General features: G+C 39.5%; 2 protein-coding genes across 3 annotated transcripts; one reads left to right on the forward strand and one right to left on the reverse strand.

Moving 5' to 3' along the window:
- Positions 1-98: 98 nt before the first annotated feature.
- On the reverse strand, positions 99-10,424 carry fbxo46 (F-box protein 46). Its single transcript, XM_030151541.1, has 3 exons — positions 10,002-10,424; positions 4,530-5,147; positions 99-3,733 (listed from the first exon to the last, which is right to left on the reverse strand). Exons 2-3 carry the CDS (start codon positions 5,010-5,012, stop codon positions 1,895-1,897), a joined length of 2,322 nt encoding a protein of 773 aa, XP_030007401.1. The 5' UTR covers positions 5,013-5,147; positions 10,002-10,424; the 3' UTR covers positions 99-1,894.
- Positions 10,425-13,532: 3,108 nt separating this feature from the next.
- coq8b (coenzyme Q8B) lies at positions 13,533-25,649 on the forward strand. Of its 2 annotated transcripts, XM_030152332.1 has the most exons (17): positions 13,533-13,652; positions 14,206-14,387; positions 15,185-15,329; positions 15,804-16,009; positions 16,598-16,664; positions 16,909-16,983; positions 17,420-17,539; positions 17,628-17,713; positions 17,856-17,996; positions 19,163-19,244; positions 20,096-20,189; positions 20,787-20,928; positions 21,213-21,320; positions 21,530-21,595; positions 21,813-21,899; positions 24,501-24,814; positions 24,846-25,649. In XM_030152332.1, coding segments are annotated over exons 1-16 (1,908 nt in total). In that variant the 5' UTR covers positions 13,533-13,651; the 3' UTR covers positions 24,807-24,814; positions 24,846-25,649. The 2 variants fall into 2 exon arrangements, with proteins under 2 accessions (XP_030008192.1, XP_030008191.1); XM_030152331.1 differs by having other exon boundaries at positions 24,501-25,649.
- Positions 25,650-27,513: the final 1,864 nt, after the last annotated feature.

Genomic DNA, 27,513 nt, shown 5'->3' on the forward strand with positions numbered 1-27,513 from the left:
AGAATGTGGCAAGTAGTTTTTTACTAACAATGCGAACAAATTACACATTAATAGCTATAAATGCATTGCATTGCACACAATACAAAACCAGGCAGTGCTTCCAGTTTCCAGTTTTAATCATCACTTCTGTTTTTATTTAAGCAGATATTTCCCATTAGCATTGTACATGTCTGGAACCTACAGAGTTCTCCCATGATGACCCACAATCTCTTCGCCTCCATGCAGAGTTTCAGCATCATTCATCCTATTGATTCTTAAACGTCCAGTCTGTCAGTTTGCAGGGGTAGGGAAGGTGTAAAAGCAGAAGAGGGGTGGAGCAAAAGAGGTTTTTTTTTTCCAGAGAATAAGTAGTCAGAGTCGTCACCAGGCACTGTTCATCTTTCGCTCCTGCACAGAGTTATGGGTGGATCCAGTAAAGCTGGGTGGTTTCTCTCATCTAGCCACTTACAGGGTCCTGTGCAACACTCTCTCTGTGAGGTATCCAACGCCTCAATGTCCTGCTGGGAGGGTAGGAGGTAGGGGGCTTTTAAGGCTGGAAGCTGGTGTAGATGGTCTGTATCTGTAGTCATTTGTTTCACCCGCTTCGAATAATGAATGACAGCTTTGGCAAACACTGCCCTCTGCCGAATCTGAGGACGGAGGGGAGGAGGAGAGGAAGAGAGCTGGGGTCGTAAACAAAGATGGAGCATTCAAATGATACATCTTTGTAGGCTGAGTAAGGGGACAGACTGATAACGGGAGAACAGACCTCAACAATAAAAGCAAATACAACAGCAAACATTCTCTGACACACCCAATAAAGCAACCAAACAAAAAAAAAATTATAATCTAAATGGCAAACAAGCAAGTCAATCAAACCATACAAAGTGACATCAGGCCTTTCCAAAGTGACATCAGGTTTCTCTTTTTAAATCCCATTAAATCCCACTGGTCTTTGTTCTAAATCAGGGAAGTCCATCTCCCATAGTTGTCTGTAAACCAGAAAGTACATGGTGGCTCCTCTTTATGGCTGGTCAGCAAGGTTAGGGTCCACTCTGAAATGATGACAAGGGCAGGTCTCAGTGTGTGGTGAGACTCTGCCTGTCATTCACCAACAGTATGGCTATTTCAGAATAAACATCAGTGACACAGGCAATGATTTCAGCAGCATTATCAGGGGACTGATCAACATAGTACAACATTACAGCACATTCAGAGAAATAGAAACGCATGGTGCAGGACGGGTACAAATGGAAATCTTGTACAACGGAAAATCAAGTTTGCTTTATACAATCACATTACTGTAGCATTGCTGAACATTCTATCACTTTAAAGTTTTACATCTGTTGGACTCAGTACAGCTCATTCCTTAAAGCACCATTGTACAGCTAACATGAGAGTTTGTGAAAACACAGAACATAGAATAATATTGGGAACAATAAGCAGGCTCCTGGGCATTACATTTCTATGCGTCACTTTATGAATGCTAATCTTAATAAAATACACTGCAAAGTTTTCACATGAATTACCTAACAACCATGTATGGAGTTAGACAAAACCCGAATGAGTTAGAGGCAGAAAGTGGGCTGACTGACAGCAGCAGGAGGGGACCCCAACCCTGGTACACAAACTTTTTAAAGGTGCCACTCTGGAGCACAGTGGGTGGTGAGAGGGACTCTTGAGGGCTTTAAAAAAAAAAGGCAAGGAGAGTGAAACACCTCTCTTCCTTCTTTACCTCTCAACCTCCCTCTACTGAGGGCAAATATGAGAAAGGAGTGCTGAACAAAGAAAAGTCCTGGAGTGCTGATTCCTCCATGTAAATCTCTCACTTTCTCCTGTTCATCTTCAGATGAATAGAAGAAAGGAGTGGTAATTCTGGAGGAGATGAGTATGTGTGAGGTGGACTCTTTCCTCTCTACCTAGCTTCCTCTCTCCTATCCTCTCTCTTGGTACGGATGGGCTGAGAGCCATCAGCAGGCTGCTGGACCCAGTTATTATCATGGAGCCCGACACGGCACCCTGGTGTGTCCTTGTCTGTGCGCCGGCAGCACATCCAGTAAGAGCGTCCATAAGGCAGGTCATGGTGGTAAGGTTTTGGGTGCCAGCGGCACAGGGAAACATCTCCTCGCTCATATTGTCGCTTACACTGCTTACAGGGATCATCCCTATACAGAGGATCTTGATTCCAGCGTGAATCCACTGCCCGCACCCCATATGTTTCAATCAGCACCTTGAAGTAATGGCAGGTGCACTTGAGAGCCGCCAGGGAGCGTGTTGGCAAGTAGCTGAAGATGTTGACCATGATGTGGTCCGGAAGCAGCAGCATGTACTGGCGCGGTTCAAGGAGGCGCTGAATCTGAAAGCGGATCTCAAGGAAGTCATGAGATACGTGGCGATATAAGCGACACAGAGAAGGGTCTGAGCAGTCCTCCCCAACACTAGCCAAAGGGGAGTCTGGTCGTGCTGCCCGCTCCCCTGAGCTCACTGGCACCCCCGCCCCGGGGCCATTGTTATTGGCACAGTCCAAAGAGCACATTCCTGACCCACTCCCAGTGCCTGTTCCTTTGACATCTTCCTCTGAGCCCCGAGGGGGTTGAAGGAAGAAAAGTTGTCCAGGAGGGGGGTCATCTGATGATAGATCAGTGGAGCTGCCTACACTGCCACTGCCTCCTCCTCCGGTGGGCATAGCAAAACACACAGTTTCCTCCTGCACATTCTCAGTACTGTCCTTACCATAAAATACGCATTGGTCCACAGCACCTGTGACCACCACTTCAACATGGAAGCCAGTCACTCGTTCCCTCCCCACACCCGCAGCTTTCTTTTCCCCAGATGGAAGCTCCTGGGCTGGGTCTGGACTTCCACAGGCCTGCCTGTCTGAGTGATGATGGTCTCCATCTGGTTTAGGGGCAGCAGTGGTGGCAGCAAGGAGAAGACTGCTGGGATCACGTGAGGAGGGGCTGACAAGCTGGTAGAGGTCACAGGTGATTTTCTCTTTGGCCCTGGCTGCAGACTGGCTGCCCCCACCACCACAACTCATAAACATACAGCGGGACCTGCCAGCTGGCTCCAACTGAGACCGTGGGTCAAGATTAGATACCCGGAAAGCTATCCTCACCTCACCGTGACTGTGACTTGGGGGTGGAGGGGGAGTAACAATACCCGACTCCCCTCCTCTCCTACGCTCTCTTTCTTGGTCTTTATTAGAAGAGTCTATTTCATTTCCAGGACCAGAGGCCAAATGGAGCCGATTCTCCAGGTTCTGGGACTCAAAGTGCGCAATGGCCTGTGCAACCCTACATGATTCCTGCTGCTCCTCCAGTTCCTGGTCTGTCTGAATAGGAGATGATTCCTGCGCTGATTCTTTGGAGGGTTGGCCATTTGAACTGTCAGACACAAACACCACAGGAGTGGGGTCTGACACTGTACCTCGGAGCAGAGTATGCTGGTGAGGGGTGTGAGTGGTAGTAGGGGGGTGGTGGTGGTGTTGGTTACCATGAACAGCCACAATTCCCTGCAAGGCCATGGCTGTTCTCTGCTCAACCAAGGCAACCATCTCTGCCACCGACAGCAGGTCTGTCTCACTGACTCCTCCCAGCAGTGGCTCATCAGTGCTGTTAGGGGCATTGAGTGCCAAGGAGGACTCGTGGCTGAGGTGTGGCTCTGAGGCTTGGGAGCGTGTTGGAGGGTCATAGGATGAACATCGCCTTCGTCTTTTGGCTTTACTGCAGTCAGTTGCCCAGTTACCTTTCACCTGTGGATAGAGAGGACATTAACAAAAAATACACAATAAATACAGACTGTTTAGAAATCTTGAGGGCTGCTCAATATTGGAGAAAACTGAAATTGGAATAACTTTTTCTGTGATGCAGGAGTTTTCATCACAATAATTTGGAAATAATTTTACAATGACAGAGGTGATTTTATAGGGGAGTGCACCTGCATAGAAAATTTAAATAATCATAAAAAGCTGAAAAGTGACTTATTTTTCGACACTTGCTTCCAATGAACAAAAGCAGGAGAGTGCTATTACTGCTCCTCTTATATGATTTTTGCAGGTGAAGTCATGCAGTTAAATACACTGGTAGACCTAGGTTATATAAGTCATGAGTGCCTGTGTAAATATAGTATTTTAACATTTAACATTAATGTGGCACAGATATCAGATATATTTAAGTCAATTTATAGTCATTCTTAAGTCACAAAAAGTGTTCAGTTATGAAGCTTGTGTAGCATGTGATGCAATTGAAAAATATAAGAATCATCAGTACAGATTTAAAACAAGCTCAGATTGCATCAGTACATTAAGTCACTGAACTACAGATGATTGACAACAATATTCTTTACTAATCATTTGCTGAAGCAACAGAACAAAATGTGTTAAAGTTGGGTAAATATTTCATTATGACAGTGTTAGGACAAAGTAGACAATAGTAGATGGCCACACTTTAGACAATAAGAGTAGAGTAATACTGATGTCAACAAAACCCATGATATATCAGGCAGCCCCAGAAATAATTAATGAATGGTAGACAAAAGTTGCTCCTCACCTTCATGGCACTGGGTCTAGGCTGACCTGCTCCACTAAACTGGTGTGCAACAAAGAAGGCAATCTTCTCCTTGGTGTTTCCTGGTTTAATGACATACCAGGTGTCTAAAAGCACACGGCCATCCTCCATCTGGGACCCAGAAGAAGGGGGTGAGGGAGGGGCTGAGGAGGGCTGAGGTGTTGGGCTTTGCGTCAGGGAGCTGGAGACAAGCTCAGGTTCAGGTGGAGTGTTCTCCAAGCCAACATCCTCTTCCTCTCCATTTTCTTCCTGCACCCCCACAATCATCCCTCCATCTTCAGAAGCGCCATCCACCGTCCTTCTGGCACCCGAGGAGGGCTCTGCCTTGCAGAGGGAGGGGGATCCGGCCCCTCCACCCCCTCCACCACTGCTGCCTGAGCCTGGACTCCTAGCTTTGTTTTGGGAGTAAGTGCCAAAGGGACGTGGGCACCAAAGACGGATATGGGAGAAGGTGTCACGGTCCATCAGGATGCGGACCACCGAAGCATATTGGCATCTATGCTGGCCAGCAGGGGTCTCTCATTGTCAGCTCCCTGTCCCAGTGCCAACCTGATGGGCACTGTCTGCCACCAAGCTCAACAGCAACACTGGACATACAACCTGCATCATAAAAGGAAAAGAAAAGAGGGATGCAGTGATGTTAACAACTGGAAACAACATAAATAGTTCATATCTCTGGAGGAACAATGTTCAACAGTGACAGGATCAATTTAGACCTCAACTGGTCATTGATTACAATGAGCATGTATTAAATAGTTGCCTCAGGGTTCAAGCTAGAAAAGCCGTTAACAGGCTACAGCTGTCTGACGGCAAGAGAAGTACTTTATCATCATCCAACTATCACAAGTAACCACAACTAGCCTGCCTCCTACTTTGGCTAAATTCTATTAGCAATTACATTGCTACTGTGTACCAAGATCACACCCCCATTTCAGACCCTCTAAATGAAATCAAATGGATTCCATTTCAGGTTTAGTGTCTGCGACTGGCAGATGAAAGGGATGAAACATGGAACACAAAAGCTCCAAATGGACTCTCCCTCTCTCCCCCTGTTCTTCTCCTGCATCTCAGTGCTTCAAAGAGGACTTGCTTAATAGGAGGCAACACAGGGAGGAGCAAGCAGGCATATGCTGGACCTATTTTTAGCAAACAGCAGGAGGGGGTGGGGTAGTAGTGAAAGTGCAGTAGCTGTCCTCCCTATCCTCACCCCTTTCTCCCAGCCAAATAGCCTATGCTACAGGCTAGGAGGGAAAGCCTTTAGTCTACCCAGGGTGCTTTGCTTTTGCGGCTGTGCCAGCTGTAGGGGCTGCCAGGAACGTGCTGACGTGCTTAAGGAAAGGAACAAGTGGCAACAGAGCACAAGCCATGGAACAGCTACAGCTCATCATGTGGAGATGCAATGTTTGAGGATACTCTTAACACACTAATGTTTAAATTGTATCATTTCCTCCTAAGACCTTGCTTTTTTTAACATTAAATAATTGTCTTGATTGGAGAAAGCATAATGCAACAGTATTTTTCAGATACCGTGTTTATTTCTTTTTATTATTTTTATTTTTTATTTATTTATGGAATGTCCTTGCAGTGGACTGCATTTTTTTTTAAGTAAAACTGTGAAATTCTTGTCCCCTAAAGAGGACACAAATGCATTGCTGGTCTCAAGAGGATGAGAAACTGGCCATGATTTTTTTCAGCAATTACCTTTGCTGTGGATCAATGACACATTTTGGCCAACTTATCATGTAAAACAATTTAAAGTTAGTGATAATTGAAACTTTCACTTGGCAAAATGACAAAGCTGTGCAAGTCACTTATGGTTCCTAGGAAGATCCAATAGAAGTCTTTATAATATAGTTCTTTTTTCCTTTATTGTACCTAAAAATTGTCTTGATCTGACATTTTGTATATGATATAGCTCTGTATTATCACAATACTAACAATGCATTGTCATATATAAACTATGGACAACTGAACAAATGAAAGCTTGTATAAAAGAAGATGAGTTGTTTGTCAAAGTAGAACAAATTAATGCTATGACTTCAGAGGTGAAATTCCAGTGTGAAACATTTAGAAATTATTTAAAATTCATGGAAAGATTAGGGCACAAACACTAATAATTAGGACCACTGATCACTTTCATTTCTTCTTTTGACAGTGTAAAAATTTCGACATGGTACGATAAAGTAACTGCTCTGCAGTTCTACTTGTTAGTATGGGCAACATTTAACTCACTCCATAGAACCTACTTGTTGTTGCCTTGCTACATCTCTACAGGTGGAGAAAAGGTAGAGTAAAGACAATCTACGGATGTCCACACACTTGCAGCATTATAAAATTCTGCACTGCTCATAATGAAAATCTCTTCAAACAACATTGTTGCATAAGAAGTGTCTAAAATAGTTTAATTGACAAATGGTCAGAACATATTGATTTCAATTAAGTTTCACCAACACAGTAAGATGCTTACTTCTACTCAACAACTACTTTACTTTTACTTCATTCTAAAGGCTTTAAAACAGGCCAGTGTTATGCTTGTCTTTCTGACACCATCGAATGGGTGGTGCTTTCTACATTTGGACTAATGGGATAGCAGGGAAAGGTGCAAAAAGCAAACACCACCCACACAGTGTGGTGAACCATTTCAAAAACCTCCTCTATAATCACACAGCAATAACTCTGCTAAGAGCAGTCAGATTACGCTGTTGTGAAGGGAAAAAAAGCCTCTGAATTTTTTTTTATCCGTTTCTCTAAATGACCCCCTATGACTCCCTTCCCCTCTCTCACTCTCACTCTCTCGTCAGTTTTCATTCTCTGAGTCCTTTCCATCAACTGTTCTTTTTATCCTCCCTCTGATCATGCAATCCACTTCTCATAACAAACAGGATGGCATAATAAGAGGAGTCAGAAGAGAGTCAAGCTACCTCCTATAATGCTCCAGTGTAACTACCTTATTCTGGCATATTCCACAATTATTAGCTTACATATGATTACAAAAATAAGGGCATTGTGTAGCAGTGTCTGCTCTTCTATACTAACACTTAGCACAGTTCTCCATCTTAAGAGTCCAATTGTGCAATGCAGCCAACATTTGGTGAGGAGGAGACTAACACATCCACATGTTCATCTGACAACAAACATATTTTATGTTTATTGTGAATTCTTAACACTGTGCCAGATTAAGTGGCATTCAAAAGAAGTAAACAGATTTTCTAACAACAAACATAATATTGCCTTCTACATAGCATCTTGAGTTGCTCTGTGCATGGGAGCATCCGACTTTTGGAAATCGTTGAATTCCCCACACATCTAGAGCTGTGTCGCTTTTTCACTTCTCATTAGCCAACATTATTCCTTAACAGTTCATCTTTACCCTAAGCTACTTTTACTTTTTGCTCTTAATTTGAAACAGTCCCTGCAAATGAAGGCTTGGGTTTGGTTTTAAGCTTTCTGCTTCCATCTAATCCTTCAAATCCTGTCCTAGCACAGAGGCAGTCAGCAAAAGCACAACACTACAATACTGTGACTACCAGGTACTAACCTAACTGTTATTAGAAAATTAACGAAGAAATTATTTTGTGACTATACAAACCAATCTAAGATACAAATAAAGGGCACGAGTCATATTGGATAGGGTATTTTAGATAACTGCACCATAGAGAAGATCTGATAAAAAAAAACAACAGTTTATAAACTTAAATATGTTTTTGTTTATCCACAAAACCCCTATGCCAAGAATCCTCTGTGATCTACAAGACAGGGTGGAAACCATTTCAAAAGCATGTACATTACTGCTGAGATAACAGAGTGAAAATCTCAACTATACTCAAAACAGAGCCGCTACTAACAAGGAACTGATTTGCTAACATGTCTTTTTCAGTTGTTTCCATAATAAAACAATATAACAAACAAACAAACAAACAAATAAAAACACACTGATGTGTGGCTTTAAAACTTAAATTGTACTGGACTGGACCATTTGCCTATACAAATCAAGAGCTACGTGCAGTCTCACAGAATACTGGTTTCACTGCAATAGGTGCCTGCAGCTCAAAACACATGGAATCCCACACTGCCTTTAAATGCTAATAAAATATTTAATATAGGATTGGAAAATTACATACTCTAAGAATTAAAACTGTACTTTGTTACAACTTCAGATGTAAAAAAAGCCTATCTACTTTTCTAAAGATGAATAAAATCTAATTGGTAAATCTGAAAGTAACTTCTTCATGCTCTCCTGCTTTCATTTTACAGCAGTACCAACTAGATGGACGCAAGCTGACAAAGTATCATACACAAGAATGCAAAAACGCCTTTAGCTCAATCTCAGTATCTCTCTGCATCTGTGTCTGAGGAGACAAGGGAACAGAAGTGCTGCCAACTTTGCTGTGCATCAGAAGGATATAGCATAGGGCAGCACTACTCCATCCAGGAGGCTTTTCAACACCAAAGGGGCCTTTCTGTCAGAACACCTAGGTGTGAAAGTAGCCTATGTGGTGTTAATACGAGTTTTTACGTTTTACTATCTGCATGTTTGTGCTCTAACACGGTCACAAGTTAGACTTTGATGCAAGCATGATACTACAATCACAGAGACCACTGTGTCAACATAGTGCATCATCCTATTACCTATCTTAAAAGCCCCACATCTTGTCTGATAATAACAACACGGTATCAACAGTACTCTTTGTATGTGAGTTACTTCACGCTTAAGAAAAGAAATCATTTTAAAAGGAGATAACATGAACTTAGGTCGCTGCGTTACCGAAAACAGACCCCCTCTTCAAACTCATCATCTCAGCTCCTCTGGCTCACAACATCACCCTATCTAAACTCCACAGTTAGCTATGCAATGCCAGGCATTTTATTCTTCAGAAATGCTCACCCGAAATACCAAAGCTAAGCCAAATACACAAAACTGTTATAATTTTTACTGTCAAAAACCAAGGCCAACAGGTCATCCTATCGTTTCCCCATTCCTTGTAACTTTATTACCCTACAATAAACGCCTTAGTTAAGCCAACCTGTCCGGTGACAACCTTGAAAAATGCTGTAAATTTGAAAAAATTAACATAATAACATGACCAGGACTGATTATGTCTTTCAATGTCGCCATCACTTTTTAATGTTTCCCTATTAAAACGAAAACTAGCTAGTTACCCAACTAGCAAACAATTAGCTTACATAGCGTCGCAGTTGACTAAGTGGGACCAATTATATTTTCAATCTATCAATATGTCACATACGCAGACTCATATCGACTTCCACTTACTATGTTATCGTGTCAAGTTAATTATGGCGTTGTTAACGCGGAATAAATACCGACGTTGTTAGCTAAAGAGGTTGCTAACTGGATAGCATAACTTACCTGCATAAGAACATGACAGCTTTTGCTAGCGAGCTAACAAGGTAAAAAAGCGAGAAAGCAAACAACTGTTTTGAAAGCCTTCTTACCTTGTACGTGTTTATCTCCACAGATAACCTCCGTAAATTGTGAACTGTCGATGACAAGTTTCTAACAGTTGTATTTCGTTGTGCCCAAACCAGTTTGTCCAGCGAAATGCAGGTGACACGAGTTAACTATCCGTGTCCACGTAGCTAAGCTAGCTCACTTGCTTGCTAGCGTCGACATTAGCCAGCAGCTACTTTCTATTATCAACCTTGTTTAGTGGAGGCTGCTATCGAGGATTGTGTGGCTGTCAGTTGTCTGAACACACTCTACCTGACTGTACGCCTTGTTAGGACTCGTAGCAGCCCCCTCACTCTATCTATTTAGAAGTGACACAAGCTTTTACGGTATGTTCTCGGGGACACCAAAATAATCAGTGTCAAAACGGCAGGAGGAGGAAGGCCATCTTGTTGACAAGCAGCTGCATAAGGCCCGCAGCCAATAGCGATGCAGAGTCGGTGGTGTGCCCATATATGGCGTCCACACGGCTCCCTCCCTCTACTGCCCCATCACTCCAAACTCAACCCACTGGACTGCACTGTACCACAGCCAAAGGTCACTGTGTCAGACAGGTGGGAATCGGTCTTAAATTATCAAAACCAGAGCCATAGTGTGGAGAAAGGTAAATCAGCAGGACAGCATCGACCATTACCAAAATGATCTACGGTAGATATGCCCGACTAATGGTGGAGAAACAAAACAAAAAGAGCATGTTGTAACTTGAGGCCTACGTCATAGGAAACAATACGGGCATAGGTGGAAAGAAGGCTGCACAGTTAACCAAATCAGACTGCATGTGCAAGTATGTAATTACGAAAATGTGTAATTTAAAGGTCCATTGTGTAGAATGTAGGGTGATCTAATGGCAGAAATGGAAAGAAATATATATAAGAAGTGGTCATCTCTGTTGTAGGTCATGGTAATGTTTCTGCGGCACTTTGTATTTTTCATGCTAGTTTGCATTTTGGGTTAAAAGAATACATTTCAAAATTAGTTACCTATAAATTAATATAAATTTGAGGTGCCTAAGGGTGGTAGTTTCTGTTTGTTTCTAGATGATAGTTTTGCATCTTTTTCCAGTTGAGCAAAAATCACATATCCCTAAGTGACTATTTTGAATGTTTAAAACAAACTAAAAGACTGTTCCTTTCTTGGGTTGGGAAAATTCACCCCTTTTTCATCTTGATTTTTTTTTTTTTTTTTTTTTTTTGCCCGAAAGCTATAGAATGCGTCCTCCTGTAGGTTTTATGAAAACACACATGCCTCTCATAACATAGCAATGCTAGGAACATATGATGGCCAGAATATCATGCATTGTATTGCTTTTAAATGAGCTCAACCTTGAACATAAATGGAAATAAAATGCTGCAGTAATATTAATAAAACAGACACTGACCATTTCCCTACAAAATCACCACTTTTAATGCTGTAAGTACATTTTGCTTATAATACATGCATTCTTAAGGGTGTGTGAATGCACAACTTTTACTTATACTGGAGTATTCTCCTGAGTAGCAATATGACTTAGTTCTGCATTGAAGCACATTTATTATAGTGTTGTAATACTAGGCTTGTGTACAGATTAGAAAAAAAAATGTGGATATGTAAGCATAATTTTTATATTGGCAAATTTTAACCATTACCCATATTAACATTGAATATAAACATTCACATCTAGATAGATGATGGAGAAAAAAAGTATTTATATCATGTCAATACCAAACATGTTTGTTTTCTAGAAACGTGTAGTCACACCCACACATGTATTTGAGTTGTCCGGTCTGCATAAGACAACTCTTTTATTTTACACCCTGCTGATATTGATTAGGAAATAATTCACCATGTCTGCTCAGGTTTCAGGAGACATAGTACAGTAAATGGTGATGCAAATCTTCTGTGTCAAAGCAGTTACGTTAGATTATAGGCTTGGTGTTGCAGTGGTAAAGAACAACTACCAGACAATTAAAATTTAGTCTGTCACAGTCTACAGGGTCATAACTCAGTATGACTTTCTTTTATTACTATAGTGTGATGTGTAAATGTTTATTATATTTTATTATTTACAGAATCCTCTATATCATTACTACCGTAGATTAATCAAAAACGTAATGACCTAAATGATTAAACAAAACTCTATGATAAAAGGACAAAAACAATATCATCAATTTATTAAAATAAAGAGCTGGGCCATAATTCAATATTGTCAATAATCTTTTTTAAGAGGACTGATATTCTCATGATGTGTTATTATATTTAAAGACATTCAGACTAAGTTTGTTCATTGTTTGCCGTAATCTATGTCAGTGATGGAGTTTAGTGCTCTGATATCTGTACATTATATTTTATTCCTACATCATTAGGTGCTATTGATTTGAATCCTAAGTTATCTAAAGATATAAGCCTGAAAACGTAACTGAAATGTGCAGGCTATGAACTTAACATTTGGTCATTAAAATAAATGACCCAAAAATTTAATCCACTCCTCATTAGGGCATAACATTAAATAATAAATCCCAGCCTTACACAGCAACTTTTCATTATTATTATTATTCAATTACTGAAATTTAATGAATGTTCTGGAAACCTGTATAATATAGTTTCATTTTGAATAAGGATACTCTAAAAACCCCACCATATTGGATGGTGCTTATACTGTAGAAATTTATGCTACAATAAATATGTCAATGATAGTATATTTAGGAGGCAAGACAAAATTTAAAATGGGTTTTATTTTATATGTCATGTTTTTGAGTTAGTATCACTGCCACATTAATGTAAATGTTGTAGATGTTTAATGATGGTTTTTATAAAGCTATAGATCTCTGAAAATTCTAGGCCTTATTCATTGTGACAATGGCCTTTTTCACTGAATCCAAAGGAATTTTAAAGAGAAGATTCTCATTAAGAAGTGAGATAACTGCACTGAACAGTAGGAACACTTAATCCCCAGATTTATCAAAGTGTCAAAATCACAAGCGCAGTTTAAGATAAGTGGTGTTCAGGGGACAGTAATTATTTGAGAAACTATAATCATGAGAAGAAAAAAAAACTAATAAAAGAAAGTACTATAAGTACTGTGCTTAGTGTGAATAAGCAATGGACTACATGTGCAATGGGCTACACTTGATAAACTGGAAAAGTACAAGTACTGAAAATTACAAATACTTAAAATTTGTGCTTAAGAAGAGAATTTGAGAAAAGTAGCTTGCTTCATTACATTCTGCCACTGCCTTTAATTTTGGCAGTTTCAATGAGAGGACAACACAGACATGACAAAATTGTGCATATCTTGTTTTAATAAATAATAAAATAATAAATTGTACTGTGTGTACTGTGCCGTACAACATGTGCTTCTGAGTGTTTCTAAAAAGCGACGACACCTCCTAGTTCCCATTGGTTACTGTTCCACTTTAGCCCTCCTTATGCTCTTTTAATTGCGCCAAATAAAAAATTGTGTACGTCCATCATCCTGTATTCTGCACTTCTATTGGTTGAAAACATACACCCTGTTCTTCTTCCTTCTTTTTCGTCTGTGATTGGACCTCGTTCAAGTCGTCAACTTCCGGGTGCTGAAGCGTTGCAAAACAGATTGTACCAGACAGTCAAGGAAGAGGACGGTCTATAAAGAAGTCCTGGGAAACACAGCTTTCGCAAAAGTGAGTAATTTCATTTGATAATACTTGAGTATTACATTTAGCCATGTCTTTCTGTGTGAAAACTCAACCTTATAATTGACCAGACGAAGCTATCGTACGATTTTAAGCTAGGTGAGTAGGTGATGACGTTACACAACAAGGTTAACATGAACTGTCATAGTAGAGCTAGCTAATGAGCTTGCTATTATCGGTGTGAGTTTGTCATTCTTATTACCTGTCATTTCACAGTGTCTTGTAAATCTGTAGTCGTAGTCAATGTAGGTGATCGTTGCGTTGTATCTAAAGGCGACACGTGCTCACGAGAAAATCCAATGTCTTGATCATTTAACCCTCCAAGGTTAGCCAGTACAACAGACAGATAAAATAAGTCCCCCTTTTTTTTTACCAGAATGGTCTTAAACCAGATCTGTCACAGGACTTGTAGCCTTATAGATTTACTTATTCTATGACTATCTGGCGTGACTCTGCCTTCAATCATTGACTTTTATTGTCATATAATTCCTTATAAAGTGACTCGTTTCTTGTCCTCCTGTCTCCACCCCTCTGTGTGTAGTGATGCTGTCAGAAGTCCTTCAGGTCCTCCGTGGAGCGGGTAAGGTGGGGTCTGCCCTGCTCACCACCCAAGGAGAACAGCTCAGGTTGATGGCCTGCAACTCCTCTCTGGGAGCCGGGGTGAAAGTTGCACAGGATGTGGTGGAGGGACTGGTGGGAACTGTAATGGGAGGCAGCAGTTCGGTGAGGAGTATTCTTAAGTCACTAAAATCTGGATATATGTTGTGGTATGCAGACTGTTCAGTGTACAGGTAACAACTTGTTTGCTGAACTCTTCAAATGTGGATCATTCCCTACCAACTCACCGAAGCCTTGTCATTAAAACAGTGTAGTGTAGTAAAAGTTATCTTGACTGTTTTTTTTTTTTTGTTTGTTTGTTCACTACAAATTTCAGCGAAAAAGCAGTGCAAACTAAACTACTGGTGAGGGTCATTCAGGAGTATACATACCAATTTAGCTCAGAGGGTAACAATCAAGTAAATAGAATTCTGGGGGGGTTTCAAGGTGTTATGAACTTAATGGAAGTTTTCATTTTTTTTTTTTTTTTTCTTTCATGAAAATCCATGACCTGACCAAGGAAAAGTTCCAAATTCTGGGCTTGGCATGACCCATGTCTGATTGGCTTTTTTACTTTATGTGTGCCTTTTTACAAATAAAACAAGTGGTGACAAACAATGTAAAGAAACACATAAAGTCTTAGTTTTGTGCCTCTTTCTTATGTGGACTTGGACCACAATTTTCATATCATACTATGGGTTTTAATAAATTATATCAATAATGTGATGCAAGAAAAAGTCATACCATAATGTATTCCCTTGCTGATATTCTATCCCATCCTGAGATAATGTACTTACTGGATTCATCAAACCAGTAATTTAAGAGTTAATTGATAATATATATAATGGTCAACTGCACTTCTAGTTTTACTGTTTGTATATAGTTATTATTTAGCTAAGTAACTGGTCCAATTCTGTCTGTAGCAACAGTCAATTAAGGAGGACGTTTTTCCGGATGCAGAGGGATGGGACAATATAGACCCAGATGAAGCAGCCAAATGGGCCATGGGCTCTGAGTTTTCAGCTGATGCTAAGGACGACATCCAGACAGAAGCAGGAGCCTCACCGGGTATGGTCAAATAAATCCTGCTTCTTAACATACACAGAATGGGACAGATGCATATTATTATATGTGTTAGAAAACCTTTGTTTCTTCCAGCAACACACTAATATCAATGTTAATAATTTATACTTGATGTTAAACACATTTATACTTGATGTTGAACGAGATGGATTTTTCACAAATAACATTTTATTCCACTAAAGCCTTGCAAAGTTCAGTGATGTCTAAATGGAAAAAAATAGAGCCAGCTTTAAAATTTAACAAAATCTTTCCTTGTTGCCCCTCCCAAAAAGTTAGGAACCACCAGTGTGTATTTGGCCTTTGTGTAATAGTATTACATTTGTGTTTGTCTTTAAAACTACATTAAGACAAAAAGTTAAACATCAGATCTTGGGTTTCTTTTTTGGGGGAGGGATTCTTTTACACAGGGCACTATGATTTTCTGTGTTAAATTATACATATATTTTTTCTTAAATGTAGGAGCTAATCCTTCCATGGGAGCTGCTCCAGCAGGGGCAGGCTGGCCTGGGCAGAGTGCTCGCTTCCTCCACACAAGCCATTTCCTAAACCGGTACTACTCCCAGACCAGGTCGGTCCATGACTCAGTAGTGGCCAGACTCTCACCAGAGGACATTAAGAAAGCCAGGGAGGCCAAACAGGCCCTGGTCAAACCTGTCAGACAAAAGGTTTGTTGAGTAGCAATTGGCCTATATCCAATACATCATGTGTATTGACTGAAACACACAGGGTGAAAGATATTTTGTGTTTTTTGACATCTAGTTATTATCAAGATAGTACCCAAATATATTTTCTCATTAAGTTGTAAGGGTAATGGTTTTAACCTCAGATTATATAAAGTGATGATGTTTTACTGCAAGGTATAGTCATCTTATTTATCACATGCAATTGAATCTGTCATAAAAATGTCTTGTTGCCTGATAACTAACTTTAAGAAATAATGCATAAATTTTGTCTCTTATCTGGTGATTGGTTGTATGGTAGTTGCTGATTGATAGTGGTAGTAGAGCATGTTATTGCATTAACCCCTGCAAGTTTTCCAGGACCTTATTTTGAGTAGACACATGTTATGTAATGACATACCATATACGTTTGCCTTTATGATGTAACTCAAGGTTATCCTGTCTGTAAGTTTATGCTCTTTGGGTCTCCATAGCGCAAGACTTATTAAGCAATGAGTGATAGTGGCTTAAGAAAGAAACTAAACTAAATGCATATGGTCTGAAATCTTTTTGTTCTTGTTTGTTTTCACTCAGTTGAGCGATCGTGCCCGAGAGAGAAAGGTACCTGCCACAAGAATCAGCAGGCTAGTTAATTTTGGGGGTAAGACAGTTGTACTTTTTCCCATTTTTCCCTATTCTGTGCATAGCAATTTAAGAAAGATTTCCTTTAATAATATCCATATATAGTTAAAGAATCTCTTTGGATGCTCCTCAGGTTGTAAGACAGCTAACGTACAGCAGGAAAAAGACAAACCTTTACAATATAATGTTGTAAAATAATTATAAAATAACGAAGCTTGCCGCCTGCTGGCTAAAAATCACTTGTCTTCTTGTCTCCCTTGCAGGACTGGCAGTGGGTCTGGGGATTGGTGCCATCGCAGAAGTGGCAAAGCAGTCACTAGGAGGCAAACAGAGAGGAGGTACACATATTCTTGTCTAGCTCCTCCTCTTCTGTCTCCTGCCATCCTCTCCTCTCATCCTGTAAAGCTGCTTGTGGTTCAGTGCACACTTGGCAGATCCAGCAGACAGATGGACAGCTGGTCAGCCCTAGAGAAAATTGTAATGTGTCGGCACCTGTCGGCCACTGGGCCGACTTCAAATCAAACCCGCTAACAAGACATTTAATAGTGGCTTTAAAACATGTTAAACGAACAGAGTCTGTGTTTTAAGTACTCCAGTCTGTGAGTGGTTAGTTCAACCCCTGGGCATTATTATTTAGTGTTTGCTGCTGTTTGAAGATAATTCAGTCTCCCTGTTGTACCACCATTTATGGTTTTTCTACTTGTAATATGCTGTGTGTCATCTCACTGGTAGTAATCTCTGACTCTTATTCTTTCTCTTTTGTCTGTTCTGTAGATATGAAGGCCCTGTTAGACTCCCCTTTGCTCTCAGAGGCCAATGCTGAGAGAATAGTCAATACACTATGTAAGGTCCGAGGCGCTGCACTCAAGATAGGACAGATGCTCAGTATACAAGGTAGATAATGCAGCTACAACAACACTCCAATATCCCACTTGAACACAGAGGATTTCTGGGTAGCTACTCTGTCGTCTTTTCATTTCAGATAACTCCTTCATCAACCCGCAGCTGCAAAAGATTTTTGAGAGAGTCCGACAGAGCGCAGACTTCATGCCCACTTGGCAGATGAATGTAAGCACCTTTTACTAAAATAAGACTATTTACTCTACTTATAATACAAGCTTTAGATAAGGTTGAGGTATGAGGAAATACAGTTGTTCAATTTGTTCTGAAGTTACGTTAACAGCCACTATATGTCTTTACTTATACATAGAAAGTTCTAGACGAGGATCTGGGACCTGGCTGGCGAGAGAAGTTGCTCTCCTTTGAAGACAAACCATTTGCAGCAGCTTCCATTGGCCAGGTGCATCATGCAGTGTTAAAAGACGGCAGAGAGATTGCAATGAAAATTCAGGTAGGAGGATATTTACAATTTTTCTGATTCAAAAGGTTTCACTGGCATGAATGATAATGAATAAAACAGGGATGCACCAATACCACTTTTTTCCAGACCGAGTACGAGTACTTACATTTGAGTACTTGCAGATACCGAGTACCGATACGAGTACTTAATAATCCCATTCCAGTTCTTAGTTCCTTTTGTAAATGTGCTTTATTGTCGTTGTCATTAGTCTGACTGGAAAAAAAGTGCTGCTACTGACATTTAATGTGTTGGAATGAGTGTTTCTCAATTAATCCACCAGTGAGTGCCGCTCTGAATTAACCGTGCTGGACAAATACCACGAAGAAGAGTAAAGTTTTTTTTTGAGAAGAAGAGCAAGAAAGTCAGTAATAACAAACACGGAGACGACAGAGGCAACACTAATGTGATACTAATATTGCAGCGTTTTCGCTATTAAGGTTTAACAGCTTAGCTTCAGCAGGTAGAGAAAAGATAAATGAGAGATAAGTTTCATTTTCACGTCCGCTGGCGGCCGTCTGCACCACTCCATACTCCCGGTGTCTGACTCTGTCTGGGTACGCATCCACCAGCACCTGGAAAATGGATGGAATGTACGCAGAGGACGCACAGAACGCTGTGTTCGTATCTGTCTGTGTCTTTAACGTTACTTGCAGTCAGCATTACTTTTATCACCGTCATTTATTTAGAAAAATCTCCACACTCTTCACACTCCACACACATTATTACACCGCCGCGTACCTGCCGCACTGAACTGTGAATGTCACACGGCCTTAAGTGGTATCGGTGCATTTGTATCAGATATCTTTTACGAGTACGAGTACACACTGAGTATCAGAGCCGATGCCCGATACTCGTATCGGTATCGGAATCGGAATCGGAATCGGAGCATCCCTAGAATAAAATAGATAAAGGAATAAGCAATCTGAAAACGAAAGGGAATATCAAGATAGTTACATTAACTTATGTTTGAATCATGTTTCACATATTGTACAGAGGAGTAAGCAGTATGCCGCTCAGAGTAAAATTACTATTACTTTGTCATCTAATTCTTTAAAATTTTTAGATCAAATTTCATGAAGTATTCCACTCTTTTTTTTTTTTTTTTTTTCAAATTATGATTGATTAAATGGCCTCTTATTCCTGCTTATTCACACCAGTACCCAGGAGTGGCAGAGAGCATTCACAGTGACATAAACAACCTGATGTCTGTACTGAAAATGAGTGTGGTCCTGCCAGACGGTAATTACATCAGTTTTCATCTACATAAAGAAGTTGTTCTGAAAGACTTGACATGAATGAGTACTATGCTTTAAATTGTATATTTCCATGTGATATTTGCTTATAATTCTTTAAGTGTACAAGCATTAACATATCTGTGATACATGATTTAAGCACATACACTCATACTTGCACTTTTCAGATATAACACAGTATGCTATGTAAAGGAAACCTAGACTGAGTTATTTTTTATTTTAGGACATTTGAGTTTCTTAGGTCATTTACCGTCAAATATCATTAGCTGTTCAGAGTAGACCAAAGAGTTCCTCTACTTGTCTTTGTTGCCTGCATTTCTGTAGTATTTTCAAAATGCACTTTGGCCATTGGGTGGTGCTGTAGTTGTAGGTCAAACTGCAGTTGGTGAGCATACCATTACCATTTGTGCTTCATACATGACCAGTTTCTTTCTCAACATGGCCAGTTCGGTGCACTTTATGCCTAAACGTTAATTTTGAACAATAACATTCTAAAGCTGAGGCACAGTCCAAACAATATGAGACTACAATTCACCTCCACAGGGTCAGTGTTTGTAGAATGGAGCCCACGTTTGAGTCATTATTGCTGTCAGAAGTGTGCGCTCATAAGCATATCTAATGATGTTTGTTTAGATGATATTTTAAGAACATGGTTATAATACATAATGAATTCTGTGTTTTAATAGCACGCCCTTGACTTAATGTCACATATAAAGTGAGATTTTGCTAAATGTGTTTATTGGTAAGAGCTGTATGTGTGTGTTAGAAAATGACAGAGTCATTGTGTTTTCTTTGGTTTTCCCTGAGCTGAGTTTTCTTCTATTTATTTTTCCACAGGTCTGTTCGCAGACAGCAGTTTAGAGGTTCTTCAGAGAGAGCTTGCATGGGAGTGTGACTATAAGAGGGAAGCAGAGTGCGCCAAGAAGTTCAGGTAGGTTTATGTGGTGAATTCAACTATAACTCCTCCTCCACAGAAGGCCGCTGGCAAGTCGTTACACACCATTTAACTGCATAGAATAGAAACCACTGCAGGTTGGCCATTGAAATTCAGAGGTGATACTCTATAATTAGGTGGAAGTTCCCTCAGTGATTCTCTCTCTGCTACACTCTGCATTTATACTGCTTTTATACTACCGGTACCTCTCATGATTTCAACTATAATTTTTGGGGTTTAGTTTATTTTTTCATTTGTATTACAAAGCCGTTACTCCCACTTATAATTACATTAATATAATTTATTTCTATAATCATTATTACTTTAAATACAATGTTGGAAATGGGGTTTGTAATACAGGTACAAAATGAGATGAAGCAATTGCACATATGTTTGGACTCTATTACATCTTTTTAGTAGCTGAATATGCAGATTATATTAATGCAGACAACATCAGATTGTTGTATTTAGTCATTGTAGATTATCCTTTTTTGCACAATGGAGTTTATGTTTTACTGTATTTCAATATTATGAAAGTCATCATGAAAGTTTTCTAAACCTGTTTTTGTTTATTGGATGTGTGTGGCCCTGCAGGTCTTTGCTAGAGGGTGATGAGTTTTTTGAAGTCCCTGAGGTGATTGATGAGCTGTCAGGAAAAAGGGTTCTGGCCATGGAGCTGGTACAGGGTGTCCCACTGGATCGCTGTGTAGAATTGGACCAGGAGACGAGGAACCAGGTTCAGAAATGTTTCACTTCACATGATTATAGCAGAAATTCTTATCGAGGTTTTTTTTCCTCAATTATCAAATATATTATTCCATTGCATATACATCTGTATTTACTTCTAAGCTATACCAGTTTATTAAAGCAAACCTTACTTTTAGTGTGGACTTAAATACAGTGGGGGGATTAATATATATGAATTTGGATATAAAGGTCTACATGTAACTCCTTAGGTGGAGAGGATCTTGCATGCAGAGTAATATAGCGGTTAACACAACTTCTTTCCCTACTCTCCAGATTGGTTTCAACATCCTCCAGTTGTGTCTCAGGGAGTTGTTTGAATTCAGGTTCATGCAAACAGATCCAAACTGGGCCAACTTCTTCTACAATGCAGACACAAACAAGGTGTGTGTGTGGGGGACACATTATGAAAAAAAAAAGAAACAAAAAACGACATTCTCTTAAATTGCAAATGCATTATCTCATGTGCAGGAAAATAAAATCCTACAATACATTTTTCAGTGTAATCTGTATTTAACTGGTATATAGATTAATGCTAAACATTTCATATTTATCCAAACTGTCTCATCACTGAACTCTTTCACTGCTGTTAGGTTGTTCTGCTGGACTTTGGAGCGTGCAGAAGTTACCCTGAGTCATTCACAGATGACTACATACAGGTATAAGCAATCTGAATAAGATTATGAGCTGCAGTGCAGTGAGCCACACAACATGATTTATGCAACAAGATCATTGTAAATAATTGAGCACTAGATTCTTTGGCTAAATTTTCTACAACTATATGTTCATGTCGTGCAGTGCATGTAGTGTTCATCTAATTGCATTTTAAATGCTAGCTGACTCATTCAACTACCACATTGTGTGTTGTGTGTTAAGGTGGTTCATGCAGCTTCTGTGGGCGATCGAGCCACTGTTCTCTCTAAATCAAAGGATCTGAAGTTCTTGACTGGATTTGAGGCCAAGGTAAGGTATTTCAGTCCCTGCTTACAGTGCTCTGCTCATCCATTTTTGATACGGTTTATCTGTGTTGTCTCCTGTCTTTTCCATTTATGTGCATCTCTTCACCCCATCTAACTTGTTGTGCAAGATGTTGTTCCCCTACAGTCATAGTACTTTATCATTATATTATATTGTTATTTTCAGAACAGTTTTATTTGAAAAACAGTGTATTTAAAGGAGTGATATTTTGCTTTTTTAAATTGAATTATGCATTTTAAAACATTTCCCTGTGGTCTACATAAACTGTAAATGCTATGCTTGGGACTGAATTCCTCATTAATTCAACTCCACAGGTCCATCTTCAACCCTATTTCTGAGTAATGACACCAGAAAGGTAGTTTTGAGTGCTGGCCCTTTAAATGCACATGAGCCACTTCACACCCCACCCCCTCCAGGTTGTTGACTATGTTGCTCTGTCCCATTTGGCCACTTGTGTTTGTTAATAAAACCAACAACTGAATATTTTAGGTAATTGGCTCGAAGTTTGGACATATTTTCAGTATGGACTACAACCATTGCTGCTGACAAAAAATTATGGGGTACATGGAGAAATGCTCATCAGAAGTCTTGACCTTTTACATGTGCAAATGTCATGATGTAACTAGTTATAGACGAAACAAATTAAGAAAGAATTCAAACAGGTTGTAGAAATCCACTCCATTTTTTTCCAAAATGAATATAAAGATAGCTTTGCAGTGCCTGGGGGGGTTAAAATTATTATTATTTTTTTTAACTATTAGGGTCCAAATACACAAATAAATGTACCCAAAGACTAATAAAATATGACCCCTTTAAGCCAAGAAATATATGCACAAATTTTGAGAAAACATGTCTTACTTAAGTCTTAAGGGTTGTGTTTAATATTCTGTGTAATCACTGTTCAACCCTGGCTTTCGTGCAGCTAGTATATGTGTTACCACCCTCCATTAGAGTGCATTCACTTGTAATCAGATCTTGCGTCACTACTGTACATACAATTGAACATTTCCATTTGTAAAGATCTGTTGTCCTTGAGTGGATAAAGCAACACTGCCTAGTTTGTCAAAGAAGATATCAGAACAAAACAAACTGGATAAAGCCCTTGGCATGTAATAATTAGAGCTGGGGGATATATACAATCTAATACCACAGTAATGGTGTAGAATACTGTAAATTTCTGTATAGTCAGTTAAGAAATGTTCTCAACCTTGCCATACTGTACTTTATTATATTTGGTTATTTTAATTCCTCCTCTTCATTTGACGTTCCCATAAAACAAATATTGTTTGGTATTATTCTGTCACATTCACTCTCCTCCATATTTGTTTGCGTTGCCCTTGTGATTTTCCTGCATGTGTCTATACTGTTTTGACTGTACTGAAATGGCAATAATATAGCTGTAAACATGGTGATTTATGAGTCATGATACAAACAATAAAACATTAGATGAAATAATATACATTTTGCTATGAGTATATAATATATATCATCCAGCCCTAGTTATATGTCGCTTAAGTAAAATAAAGTTGATTTCCAGGGTAGATGGATGGCATTTATTTAGTGCTTTTGTAACCTCTTAAACCTGCTGTTCAGTCGGAGTTGCCATGGTAACGCTACACAACATTTGTAGCAGTATACACATGCTATACATCCATGTATCAAGAAGAACATCAGCTTAAAGTTCAACAAAGCAATTTTAAGACAACAGAACACAACTCAAATCACAGGCACTTTAATGGGCAACTAACAAAAACAAGCTAACAGTCTGAGACCAGCACGTGTCATGAGTAATTTCATAAAACTAAAGACCAATGCAACAAACTTTGCAGCTAGGCTAACACTAAGATCCAACAGTACAAGTATGATTTCTCTACAGCTAAAACTCACTGAATGAGCTAAAGAAGAGCAAAAATAAAGGTTGCATTATGAAACTGTGATTATTAATTTTGTCTTACCTCTGCTGTTTGCTCATCCTAACTGTTTTATGGGAATTACGCTTCTGCTATCAGCTAATCCTGTATTGTCTTATACTGTTTCAGAGTTTAACACGTTAAATTCATATCAGAAAAAGTACTTTACAATGTTTCACATTCACTCATACACAAAAACACTAGTGGAAAAGCCTGGGAGAAACTTAGGGTTCAATATCTTGCTCAGTGATGCTTTGACATGTGGATAGGGGTTGGGGATTGAACCACCAGTTCTCCAGTCTGTGAACAGCCTCTTGAACTACAGCTGCCTTGGGCTCTTTGAGATTTTTAGATTGAAAATGGACTTGGAGTCCATCGGAGCACAAATATGTACATCTGCTTACTCAGAGGACATCAGCCGAGTAGGTGTGTGGCTCAGAACACATCTGTGTATGCGTTACTGAAACAGCATGATCATATGCAGCTCAGACCACCTCTGAATGTGGTCTGAACAGTTGGATTTTAGTTCTTTGGTGAATTCACACTTTTGGTCAGATCACCAAAGACATGTTAATGCCAGTTGTGAACAAGGCCATTGTGATCTAAAAGCTGACATATCTTGGTTGTTATGCTCAGTCAAATATCTGCTGTAATGCCTCCTCCTCCTCTGCTCCAGGCCTTTGAGGATGCCCATGTGGAGGCGGTGATGATCCTCGGTGAAGCCTTTGCATCTGCAGAACCTTTTGACTTTGGCACCCAGAGCACCACCCAACGCATTCAGAGCCTCATTCCAGTCATGCTCCGCCACCGCCTCACCCCTCCACCTGAAGAGACTTATTCCCTCCACCGAAAGATGGCTGGCTCCTTCCTCATCTGCTCCAAACTAAATGCGAATATACCATGCAGGGACATGTTTCTGGATGTGTATAACACCTACAACCAGCGAAGGCAGGCTGAACAGGCAGCACAAGCCAGCGCATAGATGAGAGCGCCATTTTTTTAGTTTCTTTTCCATTATTCAGGATGACACCTAATCCTTTTTCAGAATGAACTGGACAAAGTTGATCAGACTGAGAACCAGTCAAATGTCCTTCAAAGAGGACTACAAGTGTGCTTGACTTTCATTGCCTTTTCATTTTTGTGCAACACTATGTGTGTGAGCCGGTGATGAGCCATCGAAACTTGACACACAGGTTAAGAGAGTTATTGATGATAATAATAATCGATGATAATGAAATATATGGTGAGTATCTGTTAACTTAAACAGTTTGATTTGTCATTTTGGACTTATTAACCTAATGATCATAGTTCATACTCACAGAAAATACACAGGACCGAGGCTAATGCAGACTTCTGCAGATGTGTGTGCACATATTCAGGAGACAAGATATGTATCCTCGGGGCTCCCATGGCTAATGAATTCATGGTTCAGCGTGACGGTAAGATCTGACATATTTCCAAGAGAACGGCTATCTTCTGTCTTAAGGAGAGATAATAAGCCCTGCATTGCCAGGCTGATGCTGCCAAATGGTGTCTTTTTTTTGTGCTGTCTGATAAATTGCCGAATAAAGCTTTCTCCTAAATGTCATGACTGGCAGAATATGAGACGATTATCAGAGGAATTAGTGAACACAGTCTAAAAGAGGCTGCTTCAGTAATGGCCTTGCATTTTGAAGTATATTTGACATGAAACAGCATATTATGAGATTCTGTTTTGTATGTGTTGACTCGATGTGACACATTTATACTGTACTTTGTGTGTGCTGTGAAGTGCTTTTTATAAATAAATAAAAAGTGAGCGATATTTATCATCAATTGAACATTATCGGCAGGTGTCAAGCGTTTTTTCATGCTGTATTGATCTTTCTGTTTCAGGATTAAAGATCTGTCATCGACCAGAGGCCGTTTATGACCTTACACTGGCCACATGTTTTTCTTGTATTGACCGTTGTGCATCATGGAGATATTTTGGCACTTGTAATGTACTGTAAAACATTACCTAATGGTTCCAAGGATGCACCTATTTCTAAGGGAACTATTTTTGTTTCAAGGCATTTTTTTTCTTCAGTCAAGAGCACAGCACTCACTGCTCCCAAAACGCTAATGTTCACACTACAGGAACAGAGATGCAAGGCTTTCACTGACAGCATAAAAGCCTGATAGAAAATAATTTTAAGCCTTTTACTGGATCTCCATTAGTACCTGCTTTTAGTATCCTTCAGTTGAGCACTATTATATTCAGTACAGTGCAGCTGCTGAGCTGTTCCTACAGGAAGGTTGGCTGTGGTACACTACATCAAAATCACAGTTTATTTTTCTGAGTTTTGGGAATCGGCCACACTTAATGACTGCAGCACATGTTGAGAGAAGAAAAAGCGCATTCTTCTCTTGTAGTTTCACGCAATGGAAAGTTGGAGCATTTGACTACATGTAAGGAGCAGCTGGCTTCAGTTTATAGGAGCAGCATCGGCTCTTTGGCCAGACTTTTCATTAGAGACCATACGGGACTGGCCAGGCCTGACTTCTTGCAGAGCCAATTCATTTATAAAGTGAAACATTGTGTATGTCAGGAAACACATTCTGAATGACCATTTGAATGTGTGAAGGGAAAATCTCAAGACATTTGATTATTCAGTAGGTTTTTATTGTTATTGCTGAATGAGAAATAATGTGATGGTATAGTTTAAGTCAACTGGGGACCACAGTGTGAACACCATTTATGGGAAATTATCCTGACTGAATTTACTGCATTATAGCAACTTTGCTTAAAGGGTTTTTTGTGTGTCTTTTTTCCCTATTCTATCTTAACGTCAGTCCCCTAGATATTATTCTAATATTTACCAGCACAGTCAAAGCTACCCTGTGATTATGGTGTTCATATTGTTTTCTGGGATCTTGTACACCTCTGCGACTAAAAGTCTGTACAAAATTATAAAAGTGGCAGTTTATATTTTAATAGACTGATTTGACAGTCTCTGATATTCATTTGATTAATTATGGACAGTTTTATGCCTGCAATAAATGAATAATGTATTCAGAATTTCCCATCATTTAAGCCAAAGCAGTTTTGAATCTCTGAATTTAATCTAAATCTTAATGTTGGGATATTAAATTCACAGTCTGAGTGGAAAATAGGGGAGAAACTTAGGTATTGTTAAAAGTCCTTTACTGATGATGTACTGATCCAAACATCATGACTAGTTTGCATTGTTTACTGTAGTGACCAGGTGGCCTGCTTTGTGTGGGACTTCACTGCATTTCTGCATTTTTTATTTGTTGTTCCCACATCCCACATGTTGAGACAATGTCCCACATTTTCATGAGAGAATACATGAGTTCAAGCAGATTAAAGTCAGGTTTACATCCATATGCATATCAGTTTCTCTTTATTTGCAGCAAAATTGCAAAAAGAAGTGAATTTTGATTTGTTTCTATGTTATTCTGCAGCAAATTTAATAAAGACACTGAGCTACTGAAAGGTTCAGATCATGGGAGTATTTTGTCTGTTGTGTTAATTTGTACTTTTTCTATGTGGCTCATTTTGTTGGTTTAACATTTTTTTTAAATTCAAGTCATGAAAGCTTAGAGTCATCATTCTTATTTAACTTTCTTAGTTTTTTGTTTTGTTTTGAATTTTGTACAGTACAAACATAAGGGAGATTTGGGATACGCTGACCATAAAAAACCTT

The sequence above is a fragment of the Sphaeramia orbicularis genome, chromosome 13, assembly GCF_902148855.1.
Source record: "Sphaeramia orbicularis chromosome 13, fSphaOr1.1, whole genome shotgun sequence".
Classification (NCBI taxonomy): domain Eukaryota; kingdom Metazoa; phylum Chordata; class Actinopteri; order Kurtiformes; family Apogonidae; genus Sphaeramia; species Sphaeramia orbicularis.

What these genes read in the sequence shown, in the direction of transcription:
- fbxo46 (XM_030151541.1), bottom strand. Translation starts at nt 5,012, where the DNA reads ATGGACCGTGACACCTTCTCCCATATCCGTCTTTGGTGCCCACGTCCC. An exon ending in CTAGACCCAGTGCCATGAAG is followed by an intron (nt 3,734 to 4,529) that starts GTGAGGAGCAAC and finishes CTCTATCCACAG; the next exon opens with GTGAAAGGTAACTGGGCAAC.
- coq8b (XM_030152331.1), top strand. An exon ending in GAGTGCGCCAAGAAGTTCAG is followed by an intron (nt 20,190 to 20,786) that starts GTAGGTTTATGT and finishes GTGGCCCTGCAG; the next exon opens with GTCTTTGCTAGAGGGTGATG. An exon ending in ACCAGGAGACGAGGAACCAG is followed by an intron (nt 20,929 to 21,212) that starts GTTCAGAAATGT and finishes CCTACTCTCCAG; the next exon opens with ATTGGTTTCAACATCCTCCA.